Source organism: Dreissena polymorpha, chromosome 2 (assembly GCF_020536995.1).
Source record: "Dreissena polymorpha isolate Duluth1 chromosome 2, UMN_Dpol_1.0, whole genome shotgun sequence".
Taxonomy (NCBI): Eukaryota; Metazoa; Mollusca; class Bivalvia; order Myida; family Dreissenidae; genus Dreissena; species Dreissena polymorpha.
Genome location: NC_068356.1, coordinates 137939297 through 137954676, shown reverse-complemented (window position 1 = coordinate 137954676; position 15380 = coordinate 137939297). Strand labels below are relative to the sequence as shown.

General features: G+C 35.7%; 1 protein-coding gene across 1 annotated transcript in view; it reads right to left on the bottom strand.

The window, feature by feature from the left end:
- Window positions 1-15380, bottom strand: part of LOC127869167 (tubulin polyglutamylase TTLL11-like) — a 51759-nt gene that overhangs the window by 26802 nt on the left and 9577 nt on the right. Inside the window, exons 2-4 of the mRNA XM_052411480.1 lie at window positions 14488-14590; window positions 11618-12327; window positions 3516-3730 (exon numbers count right to left, since the gene is read on the bottom strand). Coding sequence (XP_052267440.1) covers window positions 3516-3730; window positions 11618-12327; window positions 14488-14590 — 1028 coding nt within the window. The remainder of the gene's footprint in view (window positions 1-3515; window positions 3731-11617; window positions 12328-14487; window positions 14591-15380) is intronic.

Here is a 15380-nt window from a genome sequence, read left to right as displayed (position 1 = left end):
ATAACTGGTTTAACCATGATATATTTTAATTGTAGCGCTATAACTGGTTTAACCATGAAACATCTGAATTGTAGCGCTATAACTGGTTTAACTATGATACATTTGAATTGTAGGTCTATAACTGGTTTAACCGTGATACATTTGAATTGTAGGTCTATAACTGGTTTTACCATGATACATTTGAATTGTAGCGCTATAACTGGTTTAACCATGATACATTTGAATTGTAGCGCTATAACTGGTTTAACCATGATACATTTGAATTGTAGCGCTATAACTGGTTTAACCATGATACATTTGAATTGTAGCGCCATAACTGGTTTAACCATGATACATTTGAATTGTAGCGCTATAACTAATTTAGCCATGATACATTTGAATTGTTGCGCTATAACTGGTTTAACCATGATACATTTGAATTGTAGCGCTATAACTGGTTTAACCATGACACATTTGAATTGTAGCGCTATAACTGGTTTAACCATGACACATTTGAATTGTAGCGCTATAACTGGTTTAACCATGATACATCTGAATTGTAGCGCAATAACTGGTTTAACCATGATACATTTGAATTGTAGCGCTATAACTGGTTTAACCATGATACATTTGAATTGTAGCGCTATAACTGGTTTAACCATGATAAATTTGAATTGTAGCGCTATAACTGGTTTAACCATGATACATTTGAATTGTAGCGCTATAACTGGTTTAACCATGATACATTTGAATTGTTGCGCTATAACTGGTTTAACCATGATACATTTGAATTGTAGCGCTATAACTGGTTTAACCACGATACATTTGAATTGTAGCGCTATAACTGGTTTAACCATGATACATTTGAATTGTAGCGCTATAACTGGTTTAACCATGATACATTTGAATTGTAGCGCTATAACTGGTTTAACCATGATACATTTGAATTGTAGCGCTATAACTGGTTTAACCATGATACATTTGAATTGTAGCGCTATAACTGGTTTAACCATGATACATCTGAATTGTAGCACTATAACTGGTTCAACTATGATACATTTGAATTGAAGCGCTATAACTGGTTTTACCATTATACATATAATAATTATAGCTGAAAGGACAGTATTTGTTGGTAATTTTCTATCACCAAATTTGTATTTGTGAAACTGTTGTACTTATGCTTAATTGACTATTACTTCTCTCACATACTGCAGCCTTCAGCTATAACAAATACTTTTAAATATATACACATATCCCTTACAGCATACTTATAATAATGCTCACACATCACAGGATATGTGATGAAAATGCTGCTTAGCCATCAGAACCTTAGCCGAGGGCGCAGGGAGCCCAATGTCATTTTGCAAGTAGCCTTTCCGCAAAAGCTTAAAGTAAATGTTCCATCTACTCTTATCAGCACAGACGTCATGCAGCTTAGTGCTGGATATAAATAATATTCTATATAGCCTCAGGTGCCATTGACAGAGAATGGTCCCCTGGAGGATGTTCTTTCGTCATTGATAAGTTGCGCTAACAGGGGGTGCACTTATAATCAATTTTTAGCTTTAATTGATGAATTCAACCACACGCAAATAAGGTCATTCTATTATGTGTTTTTAAGTCTTTCAATGCCTGAGGCTTCAATATGTGTGGGCATGGACACTCCTTCCTATGAAATTTGGAACACATTTTCAACAAAAATGAATAAAAATGGCAATTTAGCTGTTGGCTTTCGTAGTGGTGGATTGGGTGTGGGTGTGTCGTGTCCAAAGAAAACCTAAGTATGTCATTACAGTCAAGAGTGGGGATTAGAAAGCGCATCAACAAACCACAGTGCTACTGGCAGTGACTAATTAGTTTCAACATATGAGTCTTGTTTTGAGAAAACTGGGCATAATGCATGTGTGTAAAGTGTCGTCCCAGATTAGCCTGTGCAGTCTGCACAGGCTAACCAGGGACGACACTTTCTGCCTAAATTGGATTTTTGCTAAGAAGAGACTTCATTTTAACGAAAAATGTCATAAAAGCGGAATGTATCCCTGATTAGCCAGTGCGCATTGCACAGGCTGATCTGTGACAACACTTTACGCACATGCATTATGCCCAGTTTTCTCAGAACACAACTCATATAAACAATCTTGAGTTTGTTTCCTACGTAGTTTGGGGTTAGAAACCAAGAATTTGGAAAGTCTTCATCTTTGAGGCTAAGCAGACATACCAATATGGATTCTGAGGCACCATGTAGAGACAGAATGCAAGAGTTGCAAAAACGTTTCTTTAAATACTTATAGAAATTTAAATGAAAGATAGTATTGTCAAACATTTAATAATTTATTCTTTATTCAAACTTCTAATAATTCACTTTTTGTCCTACTTACAATGATTTCCATAATAATACAGGCTAGAAATACATTGCATCAACCCAACACTTTAAATTTATGAAATGTTGCTTTAAGAATATGGTATTAAACAATCATTCCAAATAACATGGTGCTTAACCCTTACAGTGCTGGAACCGAATTTTGAAGGCCTTTGCAAACAGTTTGGATCCAGATGAAATGCCACAGAACGTGGCGTCTCATCTGGATCCAAAATGTTTGCTATTCTGATAGTATTCTTTGAAAAAAATCGAAGAAAATGCTAATTTTAGAAATTCAGCAGACGACATTTTAGCAGATGACAAATTACCCAGCATGCAAAGGGTTAAATCACACTAGTCTTCCTTATAAAGAGGTATGAGCTGTATATTTGGGCCATGCTCTGTGAAAAAGGAGTTTAATGCATGTGCGTAAAGTGCCGTCCCAGATAAGCCTCTGCAGTCTGCACAGAATTAGGGACGACATTTTCCGCTTAATGATATTTTTCGTTTCAAGAAAGTCTTTTTTTAACAAAACTCTAGTTTAGGTGGCAAGTGTCATCTCTGATTAGCCTGTGCAGACTGCACGGGCTAATGTGGGACGACACTTTACGCACATGCATTCAACTCCTTTTTTCACAGAGCACGGCCCATTTGTAATTTCAATACAAATAGAAAAAATTCATGCTTATTTAGTAATAATAACATTAAAAGTTGGTCTGAATTTAGGTATACATTTTGTGCCCCTATTAAATGGTAGGTTCTTAAATATCACTATGGTTAAAGAATAACATACCATCACATATGTTTAATACAGAGAAAAGCACAAACAAATAAAATGTGATGATGTCAGATGATTACTAAAAACTTTTTTTTTCAGGAAAGCCACTGAAACATAAAAATAAACCAAAGACTTCACAGGAAAAATCACTTTGTAAACATAGCAAAAACAAGAAATATGGCACAACAGTTACCAAAGATTTCAATAGCAATTTCTTCATAAAAAACATGCCTGAGTACAAGAAGTTATCTGCAAACAAAACTTTGCTACAAAAAGCAAAAATGTTCACCCCATCTTTCCTTATAATAATTACATCCCTAAAACAACATTACAGAACAATACTTTAACTGCAACATATGCCTGAATAAACATGGGGGAAAAGAAAAACAGCTAACAAACCTTTCCAAGTATTTCACTTTCTTCCGTGGCGCGACCAACAAAAGCGTGTCCCGTATCAGTGGAATCTTCACCTCTTCGTCCTTTGGGCTCGGGATGGACTCTGGCACCCCGGGCGCGACCTCAATCTCGCCGTCAATGCGCAGGCTAGGGCTGCTGTTGATCTCCAGCAGCATCGGTGACAGGTCATACATCAGGAGGATATCAAAGCCTAGGATCTAGAAACAAACACAATAGTACACCAGTTGTGCTCTGAGAAAACTGGGTTTGATAAATATTCTTAACCCTTTGCATGCTGGGAAATTTGTCGTCTGCTAAAATGTCGTCTGCTGAATTTCTATAATTAGCATTTTCTTAGATTTTTTTCAAAAATACTATCAGAATAGCAAACAGTTTGGATCCTGATGAGACGCCACGTTCTGTGGCGTCTCATCTGGATCCAAACTGTTTGGAATGGCCTTCACAATTCGGTTCCAGCACTGGAAGGGTTAAAGTGTCGTCCCATGTAAGCATGTTCAGTCCACACAGGCTTAACAGGGATGACAATTTGGCTTTTATGATTTTTTTTTGTTCAAACGAAGTCAATTTCTGGAGAAGATCCAGTTTAAGGAAAATATTAGTCCTTTATTAGCCTGTGGAGACTGCACAGGCTAATCTGGGATGACACTTTAAGCACAAGCTTTTAGGCCTATTTTCCCAGCATGGTTGATATGTTATAAACTGTTTTTTTCAAAATATTAATAAACTATGACATCTATATAAATGATTTTTCTTCCCGAATTGGGAAAAGTACCTGTACCATACCCATTGGGAAAAAATAAGTGCAAAAAACGCTGAAATTCGGAAAATTCGCCTCATGAAATCTTCCTATTGGGATTTTTTTTTTAAATTGCTTGGTATCAAAAGCAAAAATCTACTCAAATATTGATTTACATTCATTTTGGCTTAAGATGTTCAGTGTTAGTGCCCATTTTATTTGTTAACTTTCAGATAATGCACTTTTGGAACAAAACTTTTAGTGACAGAAGTTGCCTTCCTTTTGGGAAATTTTAAGATGGCAATTGGGAATTTTGTAGTTTTGCTTCAATTGGAAAAGTACCTTTTACGGGTACTTTACAAAGAAGAGAAAAAATCGTTGTATAATAATTATCTTATGCTTTTTAGGCAAAATTGTTTATTATTTATTAGCGGTGAAATTATTACTTTATAAGTAACATTTATATATTTTAAATATGACTAAACAGTGATTTTATCGGTAAAAGTTGGGGCCTAAATTTGTCTCGACTCGCAATCACAAAAAGTACATATTTTTCCCCCAAATGACTGCCAAAAATTCACAATTAAAAGTAGTATCCAGCTCTTTGAGTTCAATACTATACAAATATAATGCCGAAATGATGCAATTTTTCCCAATCAAAAGGGCCCAGGCCTCGCTCAAAATGGTGGGAAAAAATTGCAGTGAGCACTGAATTTTATACAATTGACTTCAAGTAAACCTTGTTTTTACAAACAGTAACTTCTGGGCATAGGATTATTTGTGGGATGTCTAAAATTTGTGGGTTGTCTATATTTGCAGGTTGTCTAGCTTTTCTTTATGAAAATTACTCCCCCCCCCCTTAAAGAAATAATCCTGCATAGATAATTGTTCTACTAAAATACCATGACTGGTTCATTTAAGTGTTTGTTTTTTTGTTATATTTTTTTTGTAAAGAATGAAACGTGATGAAGTTATAATACATTTAATACATTATTGAAATTCAACGTTTTCCAAATCCTGCCTATAAGCCGATCAAAACAAATTGATCACTTGTTCAAAGTATTTTTCATCAAAAATTTGGTGAAAGTAAGCGTAATAAAAATGAAAATATTTGTATTTCATTTTCAACATGTAATCAGAAGCAAGTGCAAGGGCAGATTAATGTAAGTAATTCCATAAATATTTGTTGAACATTTCTGCCCGAGGCATTCAACCTATTAGATGCTTCCACTTTGTATTATTGTCTGTTTAATAAAAAACAAGCAAATTTGTTGAATTGATATCCTCCGCATATATGCTTCTGGACACAAGAGTATTATATTTGACACTCAAACAAGCATTTTTTCAAGATACAAAGGGCCATAACTCCGTTATTAACAGATGGTGTACAATGCCATTTGGCGTGCATTATCCTCTTATCCATATATATATTCATATGAAGTTTCAATGAAACACGCCAAAGCACTTACAAGATATGACTCCGGACACAAAAGTGACAGCCGGACGGACAGCCAGACGGACAGCCGGATAATGCAAAAACAAAATCCCTCCGCCTCTGGCGCGGGATATATACTCAAACCAAGTTTCAATGAAATCCGCCAAAGCACTTCCAAGATATGGCTCTGGACACAAAAGTGCCTATAGTAAAAAGCATTTTTTCAAGATACAAAGGGCCATAACTCTGTTTTTAACAGATGGTGTACAATGCCATTTGGCGTGCATCATCCTCTTATGCATATATATACTCATACAAAGTTTCAATGAAATCCACCAAAGCATTTCCAAGATATGGCTCCGGACACAAAAGTGCCGGACCGACGAACAGCCAGACGGATGGACGGACAACGGCAAAACAATATACCTCCGCCTCTGGCGAGGGATAATAAATCTTCTTTGTCATTAAATATGTAGGCTTAACTAAAATGAATATAAAAAACAACTCTGCTTTTTCAAAGAATAATTGGATAAGGGATACGATTGACCATGTACATCTAAGCCAACAAACAAACTTTTTTCATTTCATTTTACAAATCAGAAGTGCTCTGCGAAAAAGGGGTTTAATGGATGTGCGTATAGTGTCATCCCAGATTAGCCTGTGCAGTCCACATTGGCTAATCAGGGACGACACTTTCCACTTTTATTGTATTTTTTGTTCACAGAAAGTCTCTTCTAAGCAAAATTGATTTATTTCTATTAATTTAATTTTAAAACAATTTGCTGAACTAGACTGAAATATCTGATCTTGTATAACTTAATCATGTAACTCCATTTTGTTATTGTTTATATAATGATATTACTTTGTTCAATAAATAATCGTATTATCATCTGAATAGTAGTTGAAGGAAATGCTCTTATAGTTTTCTAAAATATTTTGATTCATTTTTTCAAATCAAGAGCTAATATTTAAAAAGAATCAAGATCAATCAACAACCACTGTAGTCTGAAATGACTGAAAATCAATACCACAATAATAGTCATAGTTTATTACCTATAAAATAAATCAAACTTTTGTTCAATGAAAATGAAAAATTACTTGTGAATTTGAAATTTAATATGAACCTATTCATAAAATATTGCATGGATTTAAATAATGTTTTCAAAATTGGTTTATGATATGTCTTCTAAACAAATATTTAGAGAATAATTTGATGCAACTTGATTTTTTTTTCCACCAACACAAAGACTTTGTTTGCACACAAGACTTTTAATGTGTTCAAGATTTATAGAACATAATGGAAACTGCTTAAAAGACAAACCAATTTTAAAACCTAAATAGCATTAACTTATTTTTAAACCATTTGTTAAAATAATTTATAACCGTTACACACATTTCAAAATGATTAATATGCTTTAAAAGTAACTGTAACACAGTGGAGACATTAACAAGAAATTACTGAAAGAAATAAAATAGTTATACTTTATGCTATTTTGTTTTCAGTCTGGATTTTACCAAGAAGCCCAAAGGGTCTTACCAGAGACCTAAAGTAATCAAACTGTTCTGAGCTGGTTAAAGTGTTCACAAACTGTTCTGAGCTGGTTAAAGTGTTCACAAACTGTTCTGAGCTGGTTAAAGTGATCACAAACTGTTCTGAGCTGGTTAAAGTGATCACAAACTGTTCTGAGCTGGTTAAAGTGATCACAAACTGTTCTGAGCTTGTTAAAGTGTTCACAAACTGTTCTGAGCTGGTACTGTTCACAAACTGTTCTGAGCTGGTTAAAGTGTTCACAAACTGTTCTGAGCTGGTAGTGTTCACAAACTTTTGCTGTAGCAATTAATAGCATACTACCCCACAACTTGGCCTCTATGATTTTAACAAGACCAAAACCATTCAATTTTTCAAACTAAATTGAGTTAAAATTTGAAAAAATTTCGGAGCATGCTTTTTTATGATTTGGATTAAAACTGACTCTAGAATGTTCACAAAGTTTCAAGTTAGCCTTATTAAAAAAAACTGCCCGACCCCTAACCCTAGTAGCCATTGGTTTCAAAAGACCAGAACCAGTTTCAAACTGAGCAATAACATGCCCCTAGTTCTGGGAAAACTGGTCTACATGCATTTGCGTAAAGTGTCATCCAAGTCTGCACAGGCTTATCAGGGACACTTTATGTTTGTTTAGAAAAGATTTCCTTTGAGCAATAAATTCCAAAAAGAGGCAAGTGTTGTCCTTGCTTAGCCTGTGCAAACTAGAAAGCATTTAGCCCAGTTATCCCTGAACTAGGCTAATATCGTTACAGTGATTTTTTTTGATTTTTTTTTGTTACAACCTGTGTCATTTAGATTGGGAAAATTAGCGTGATAAACCATGAAATTGGGAAAAATAGCGCGATAAACCATGAAATTGAGAAACATTAAGCATTAGAAAAATTATAAGAACATAATTAAAATTTTTAAAGTGCATGTTTGACAGCATTTTTATATCATTAAGTGCTGCTTTAATGTCTTCTTACAATGAAGACAACGTTTAGTAAATATCCTTCCACATGTATATTAAACTCACAATAATCTATAGATTCTTAAATGCACCATTTAATCATAACAGCTTTAAGAGTATTAATTTAATTCAGCTTTTTTTTAAATTAAAGATCATATGCTGAAAACATTAACACATATTAACAAACACGCTTTATCATTCTTGCTGTGTAAATGATGTATTAAATGGAGTTAAAACAAGGGCTGTTTGTAAAACATGCATGCCCCCCATATGGGCTCTCCATTGTAGTAACAGCCATTGTGTGAATATGTTTTTTGTCACTGTGACCTTGACCTTTGACCTACTGACCTGAAAATCAATAGGGGTCAGCTGCCAGTCATGATCAATGTACCTATGAAGTTTCATGATCCTAGCCATAATTGTTCTTGAGTTATCATCCGGAAACCATTTAACTATTTCGTGACCTAGAACTTTGACCTAGTGACCTGAAAATCAATAGGGGTCATCTGCGAGTCATGATCAATCTACCTATCAAGTTTCATGATCCTAGGAATAAGTGTTCTTCAGTTATCATCCGGAAACCATTTTACTATTTTGGGTCACTGTGAACTTGACCTTCGACCTAGTGACCTCAAAATCGATAGGGGTCATCTGCGAGTCATGATCAATGTACCTATGAAGTTTCATGATCCTAGGCATCAGCGTTCTTGAGTTATCATCCTGAAACCATTATACTATTTCGGGTCACTGTGACCTTGACCTTTGACCTAGTGACCTCAAAATCAATAGGGGTCATCTGCCAGTCATGATCAATCTACCTATCAAGTTTCATGATCCTAGGCATAAGCGTTCTTGAGTTATCATCCAGAAACCATTTTACTATTTCAGGTCACCGTGACCTTGACCTTTGACCTAGTGACCTAAAACTCAATAGGGGTCATCTGCGAATCATGATCAATGTACGTATGAAGTTTCATGATCCTAGGCATAAGCGTTCTTGTGTTATCATCTGGAAACCATTTTACTATTTCAGGTCACCTTGACCTTGACCTTTGACCTAGTGACCTGAAAATCAATAGGGGTCATCTGCCAGCCATGATCAATCTACCTACGAAGTTTCATGATCCTAGGCATAAGCGTTCTTGAGTTATCATCCAGAAACCATTTTACTATTTCGGGTCACTGTGACCTTGACCTTTGACCTAGTGACCTGAAAATCAATAGGGGTCAACTGCGAGTCATGATCAATCTACCTATCAAGTTTCATGATCCTAGGCATAAGCGTTCTTGAGTTATCATCCGGAAACCATTTTACTATTTCGGGTCACCATGACCTTGACCTTTGACCTAGTGACCTCAAAATCAATAGGGGTCATCTGTGAGTCATGATCAATGTACCTATGAAGTTTCATGATCCTAGGCCTAAGCGTTCTTGAGTTATCATCCAGAAACCATTTTATTATTTCGGGTCACAGTGACCTTGACCTTTGACCTAGTGACCTCAAAATCAATAGGGGTCATCTGCGAGTCATGATCAATGTACCTATGAAGTTTCATGATCCTAGCCGCAAGCTTTCTTGAGTTATCATCCGGAAACCATCTGGTGGACGGACCAACCGGCAGACGGACCGACCGACCGACATGTGCAAAGCAATATACCCCCTCTTCTTCGAAGGGGGGCATAATAATATATGTAATTTGTTTACCTGTCAATATCTTGCACTTGACATCATCAGTTCAATACTATTTCAGTAAACTGTACAGCGTGACAAACATAATAAAGCAGAATATGCATATGAATCTGAGTATACACAGATCTGCTAACATATAAATCAAATCATGTTTGTCTCTTTCCATTTTCGAATGATACTCATCTTAAATGCTTTAACTTTGTGAGTAGACTGACTGAACTACAATTTTCCAACACTGATTTCTGTGAAGCACATTCACTGTGCAGATTTCTAATAAATATTTGTTGTTTTTTTATTTCAAATGAAGTATTTTGCGTTACTAAGTTACACAGGCATTAAATTATTCCCTAATAACCATATGATATCCGTTGTTAATGTGAATGTTATTTATCATTTTTGCCGCTCATCGCAAATTTGCTTGTCTGCTTGCCGCCATCTTGGACGTGCGTAAAAACAGGCGTACTCAATCGGGATACATCGACTATCGTCAGTATCCTCCGCAATATACAGAGAGATGTGTGGATAGCAACGTAAAATCGTATTCGGCTACATTCGCGAACAATACGTAAGTCAGTTGTCTTTCGGTAACGACTCGACAAGCTCAATCGGCACTCGTTCTACGAATTAATCCCTTAATGACATTGTAATCTTGTTGGCTTTATTGGAAAAATTTTGTCATTTTTTGGGAAATTTTGGTCAGATTTTTTTGAAAAAACGTCGATTTTTGCAATTGGAAAGCAGCCGAATATTGGCGATAATTTTGGGCACAAAAAATCACTGCGTTATTATACAATCAATGTTCTGAGCAAGTTTCATGATGATTGTATGGATAAAACAAGATGCGTTTGTGAAACACAATGTCCCCCTATATGATGTTTGACCTTGAAGAATGACCTTGACCTTGTGAAGGATGACCTTGACCTTTCACCACTCAAAATGTGCAGCTCAATGAGATACACATGCATGCCAAATATCAAGTTGCTATCTTCAATATTGCAAAAGAATTCATAAAATAAGCGATTTGGGCAACATATATTTGAACTCTGACCTTGAAGGATGACCTTGACCATTCACCACTCAAAATGTGCAGCTCCATGAGATGCACATGCATGCCAAATATCAAGTTGCTATCTTCAATATTGCAAAAGTATTTATAAAATAAGCGATTTGGGCCACATATATTTGACCTCTGACCTTAAAGGATGACCTTAACCTTGACCTTTCACCACTCAAAATGTGCAACTCCATGATATACACATGCATGCCAAATATCAAGTTGCTATCTTCAATATTGCAAAAGTATTCATAAAATGAGCGATTTTGGCCACATATATTTGACCTCTGACCTTGAAGGATGACCTTGACCTTGACCTTTCACCACTCAAAATGTGCAGCTTCATAAGATACATATGCATGCAAAATATGAAGTTGCTATCTTCAATATAGCAAAAGTTATTGCAAAATGTTAAAGTTGGCGCAAACAGACAGACAGACCAACGGATCAACAGACCAACAGACAGACAGGGCAAAAACAATATGTCCCCCACTACTATAGTGGGAGACATAAAAATGTGACATCTATAGTACAAGTAAGCTTCATAAGCAATTTTATGTAGTGAAGTGTTTTTTTCCCCACATGTTCCAGTTTTGACCTTGGTCAAGATATCATTATTTAACATTACCAAGTAAACTAAGTTCATGATGAATTTTTGTTGTATTTTTACCTGGAAACACGATGGTCCTGGCTTGTTTGCTGGCAGTGCATTTTGGAGCTCAATTTTCAAGTCTGGCAGAATGGCTATCATCGTTTTCACCACCATATGTTCAATCTTTTTCCATAACTTATCAGTGTTATGCCCCATACGTTTTAACCGATTGAACACGCTGGTTAACGTCCTCTTACTCCCCTCATCTTCACGCTCGGAACGATTAAATGTAGCACTTTTCTTATTTAATGAGTAGTTAGTCAAATGCATGAAAGCCTCATGGATGTTTTTATTTGTGGGGTTTTCGTATGGCAAAGTAGAAAACCTAGCTAGACCCTCCTTGCATATATAAAACTCGAGGGGATCGGCAGATTTCAACACAGTGTAAACTCTGAGATCAAATTTAAATTTATCTATTAAGAACACATCTGCTAAATACTCCTGACATACATGCATTCGCCCTGGATTAAACTTGTCTGTTATGAAGTCTGTGACATCCCGTATCAAGTAAATACCCTCCCCTTGTGATCCTGAATCCGGTTTTATGATAAACGTGGCTTTTGGGCCTTTGCGCTTGTCGTTGATCTTCTTAATATCGTGCGCCAGTTGGTGGAATTCGTCAGGGAGGTACCATGTGCGTGGGTAAAAGTCGTACTCCTCTGGGTACAGCAGCCGCATCTGATCGAGCACCCGGAACAAATTGTTCTTGCCGCATATCCAGAACATTCCTGAAAGATACCGCAGATGAAAAAAACAATCTCATGAGTCTGAAATCAGTGATTTTGTTTTCATTTTTGGGAACTGGACTCCTTGAAATCGAGAACATTAAGACTCTTAAAATCACCAAATGAGAAAATGGAGGTAAGGAATTTCAAAACATATGTATTATTTTATTTTTCAATTTCTGTAGTAAATATGGAGTAGTTGAAGGGCAAACTTTAACTGGACTTTTGTTTGTACAACAAAGGGGCCTTGTTTTGCTAAATTACAGGTCAGAGTAACAAGGTCTGGTTCTTGGTAAGTTAACTTATAAAATTACACCAAACACATGGGTTAAGATTCAAATGTATACTTTATAAGTGGATATTTCCACATAAGGAAAAGTAAACAGACTTAAAATACCAGACATTTAGCGTACAGAAATGTAAGCAAATCCCTGTCTCACACAACGTAAAAATATTTCAATTAGAAAACAAGAGCTGTCACCATAGGATGACATATGCCCCCTATAAACGCTTTGATAGAAGTTATGAGCATTTTTCGAAACCTAAACGCAAATTTCGAAACCAAAACACGGACCCTAAGATCAAGGTCAAGGTCACAGGGATCAACATTTTTTGTGTACGGAAAGGCCTTATCCATATACACATGCATAACAAATATGAAGGTTCTATCTCAAGGGACATAGAAGTTATGAGCATTTTTCGAAACCTAAACGCAGATTTTGAAACCTAAACGCGGACCCTAAGTTAAAGGTCAAGGTCACAGGGGTCAACATTTTTGTGCGTTTGGAAAAGTCTTGTCCATATACACATGTATACCAAATATGAAGGTTATATCTCAAGGGACAAAGAAGTTATGAGCATTTTTCAAAATCTAAATGCATATTTTGAAACCTAAAGGCAGACCCTTAGTTCAAGGTCAAGGTCAAGGTCACAGGGGTCAAAATTTGTATGCGTGTGGAAAGGCCTTGTTTATATACACATGCATATCAAATATGAAGGTTATATCTCAAGGGACATAAAAGTTATGAGCATTTTTCAAAACTTAAACGCAGAATTCGAAACCTAAACGCGGACCCTAAGTTCAATGTCAAGGTCACAGGGGTCAAAATTTGTATGCGTATAGAAAGGCCTTGTCCATATACACATGCATACCAAATATGAAGGTTATATCTAAAAGGACATAGAAGTTATGAGCATTTTTTGAAACCTAAACGCAAAGTGTGACGGAAAGACGGACGGACAGATGGACAGACGGACGGACAGTCCAATCACTATATGCCCTCCTTCGGGGGCGTAAAAATTGAATTAAAATAATTGCTGGTTACCTTCAATCAGATTTATATCAATGGTCATCACATCCTGACTTTACATGACTGTGCCAATTATAACTAATTAAACTTAACATGGTATTGTGAAATATTTAGTAAGTTTTAGAAAAATAAGGGACTAAATATAAGGGACTTATACAAATAATGAAAATGGATATCGTGAGGTTGTGCACCCTTTGTGTGTATATGACCTTGAATAATTCATAATACCTTAAATGTTTTACTAAATTGTGATCACACATTGTGTACTATACATGTATAAGTTTAAATGTGTAGTATTTGTTGCAAACAAATGTATGGCCTGGTTTTGCTCTCTATTTTTTACTTTGCCATACCGAGAGTGGAATGTAGTGGAAAAGTGTCTAAATTCTGATTACACAGAAATACTGAAATGTGTGGCAAAGTGTGGCAGATTTGGGACGGGTAAGCCCTTTACTGCCCAGATACCTATTTGGACCGTTTGTTGTCACTTAAAAAATAAATTTAATTCAATACTTTTCTGAATATATTCAAGCTTTAAAGACTTTATTTTCAACTCTAAAATACTGATAAGCAGCTAAAAGCATAAAACCTGAACAGACTGAGTGTTACTTGACCTGAACAGACTGAGAGCTACTTGACCTGAACAGACTGAGAGTTACTTGACCTGAACAGACTGAGAGTTACTTGACCTGAACAGACTGAGAGTTACTTGACCTGAACAGACTGAGAGCTACTTGACCTGAACAGACTGAGAGTTACTTGCAGGCTGTTCTGGTTTTATGCTGGTTGCCTATAGCTATTTTCACTTTGCTTCTGAGTGGGAGGAAAGGTTTAATTAATCTCTATTTGTTACCTGGAAACTTGTTCACCAGGCCTCCATACAGGTCAGGGTTTTGTTCAAAGCTCGTGCTCTGCCAATGGATATCACAATGCTGCTCTTTCCGACCAAACGGGAACTGAAAGAAAGAAATATGGTGTGTTGTTATCCCTTTGCAACCGAACGAGAACTGAATGAAAATATAGTGCGTTGTAATCACTTTCTGACCAAACGGGAACTGGAAGAAAGAGCATATAGTGTGTTGCAATTCCTTTCTTACCAAATGGGAACTGAAAGAAATGGGACTGGAAGAAATGGGACATGGAAGAAATAAATTGTAGTGTATTGTAATCAAAGTTAAGGCCTATGGTAATCTAAATCAGCATTTAAACAAATTAAATTTATAGTCGTATGCTGATCTGTCAAACTGAAATGAATCTTGGAAGAAATACATGACAGTGTAGTGTGACATAGCTTAATAATGTGTGACATAAGTATATAATTAATGTATGACATACATGTAGCTACATAATGTGTGACATAGGTACATAATTAATGTATGACATAGCTACATAATGTGTGACATAGGTATATAAATAATGAATGTCATATCTACATAATGTTTGATAAAGGTATATAATTAATGTGTGACATAGCTACATAATGTGTGACATTGGTATATAAATACTGTATGTCATAGCTACATAATGTGTGACATAGGTATATCATTTATGTATGACATAACTACATAATGTGTAACATAGGTATATAATTAATGTATAACATAGCTACATAATGTGTGATATAGGTATATAATTAATGTATGACATAGCTACATAATGTGTGACATTGGTAGATCATTAATGTTTGACATAGCTACATAATGTATTGCATAGCTACATAATATGTGACATAGGTATATCATTTAT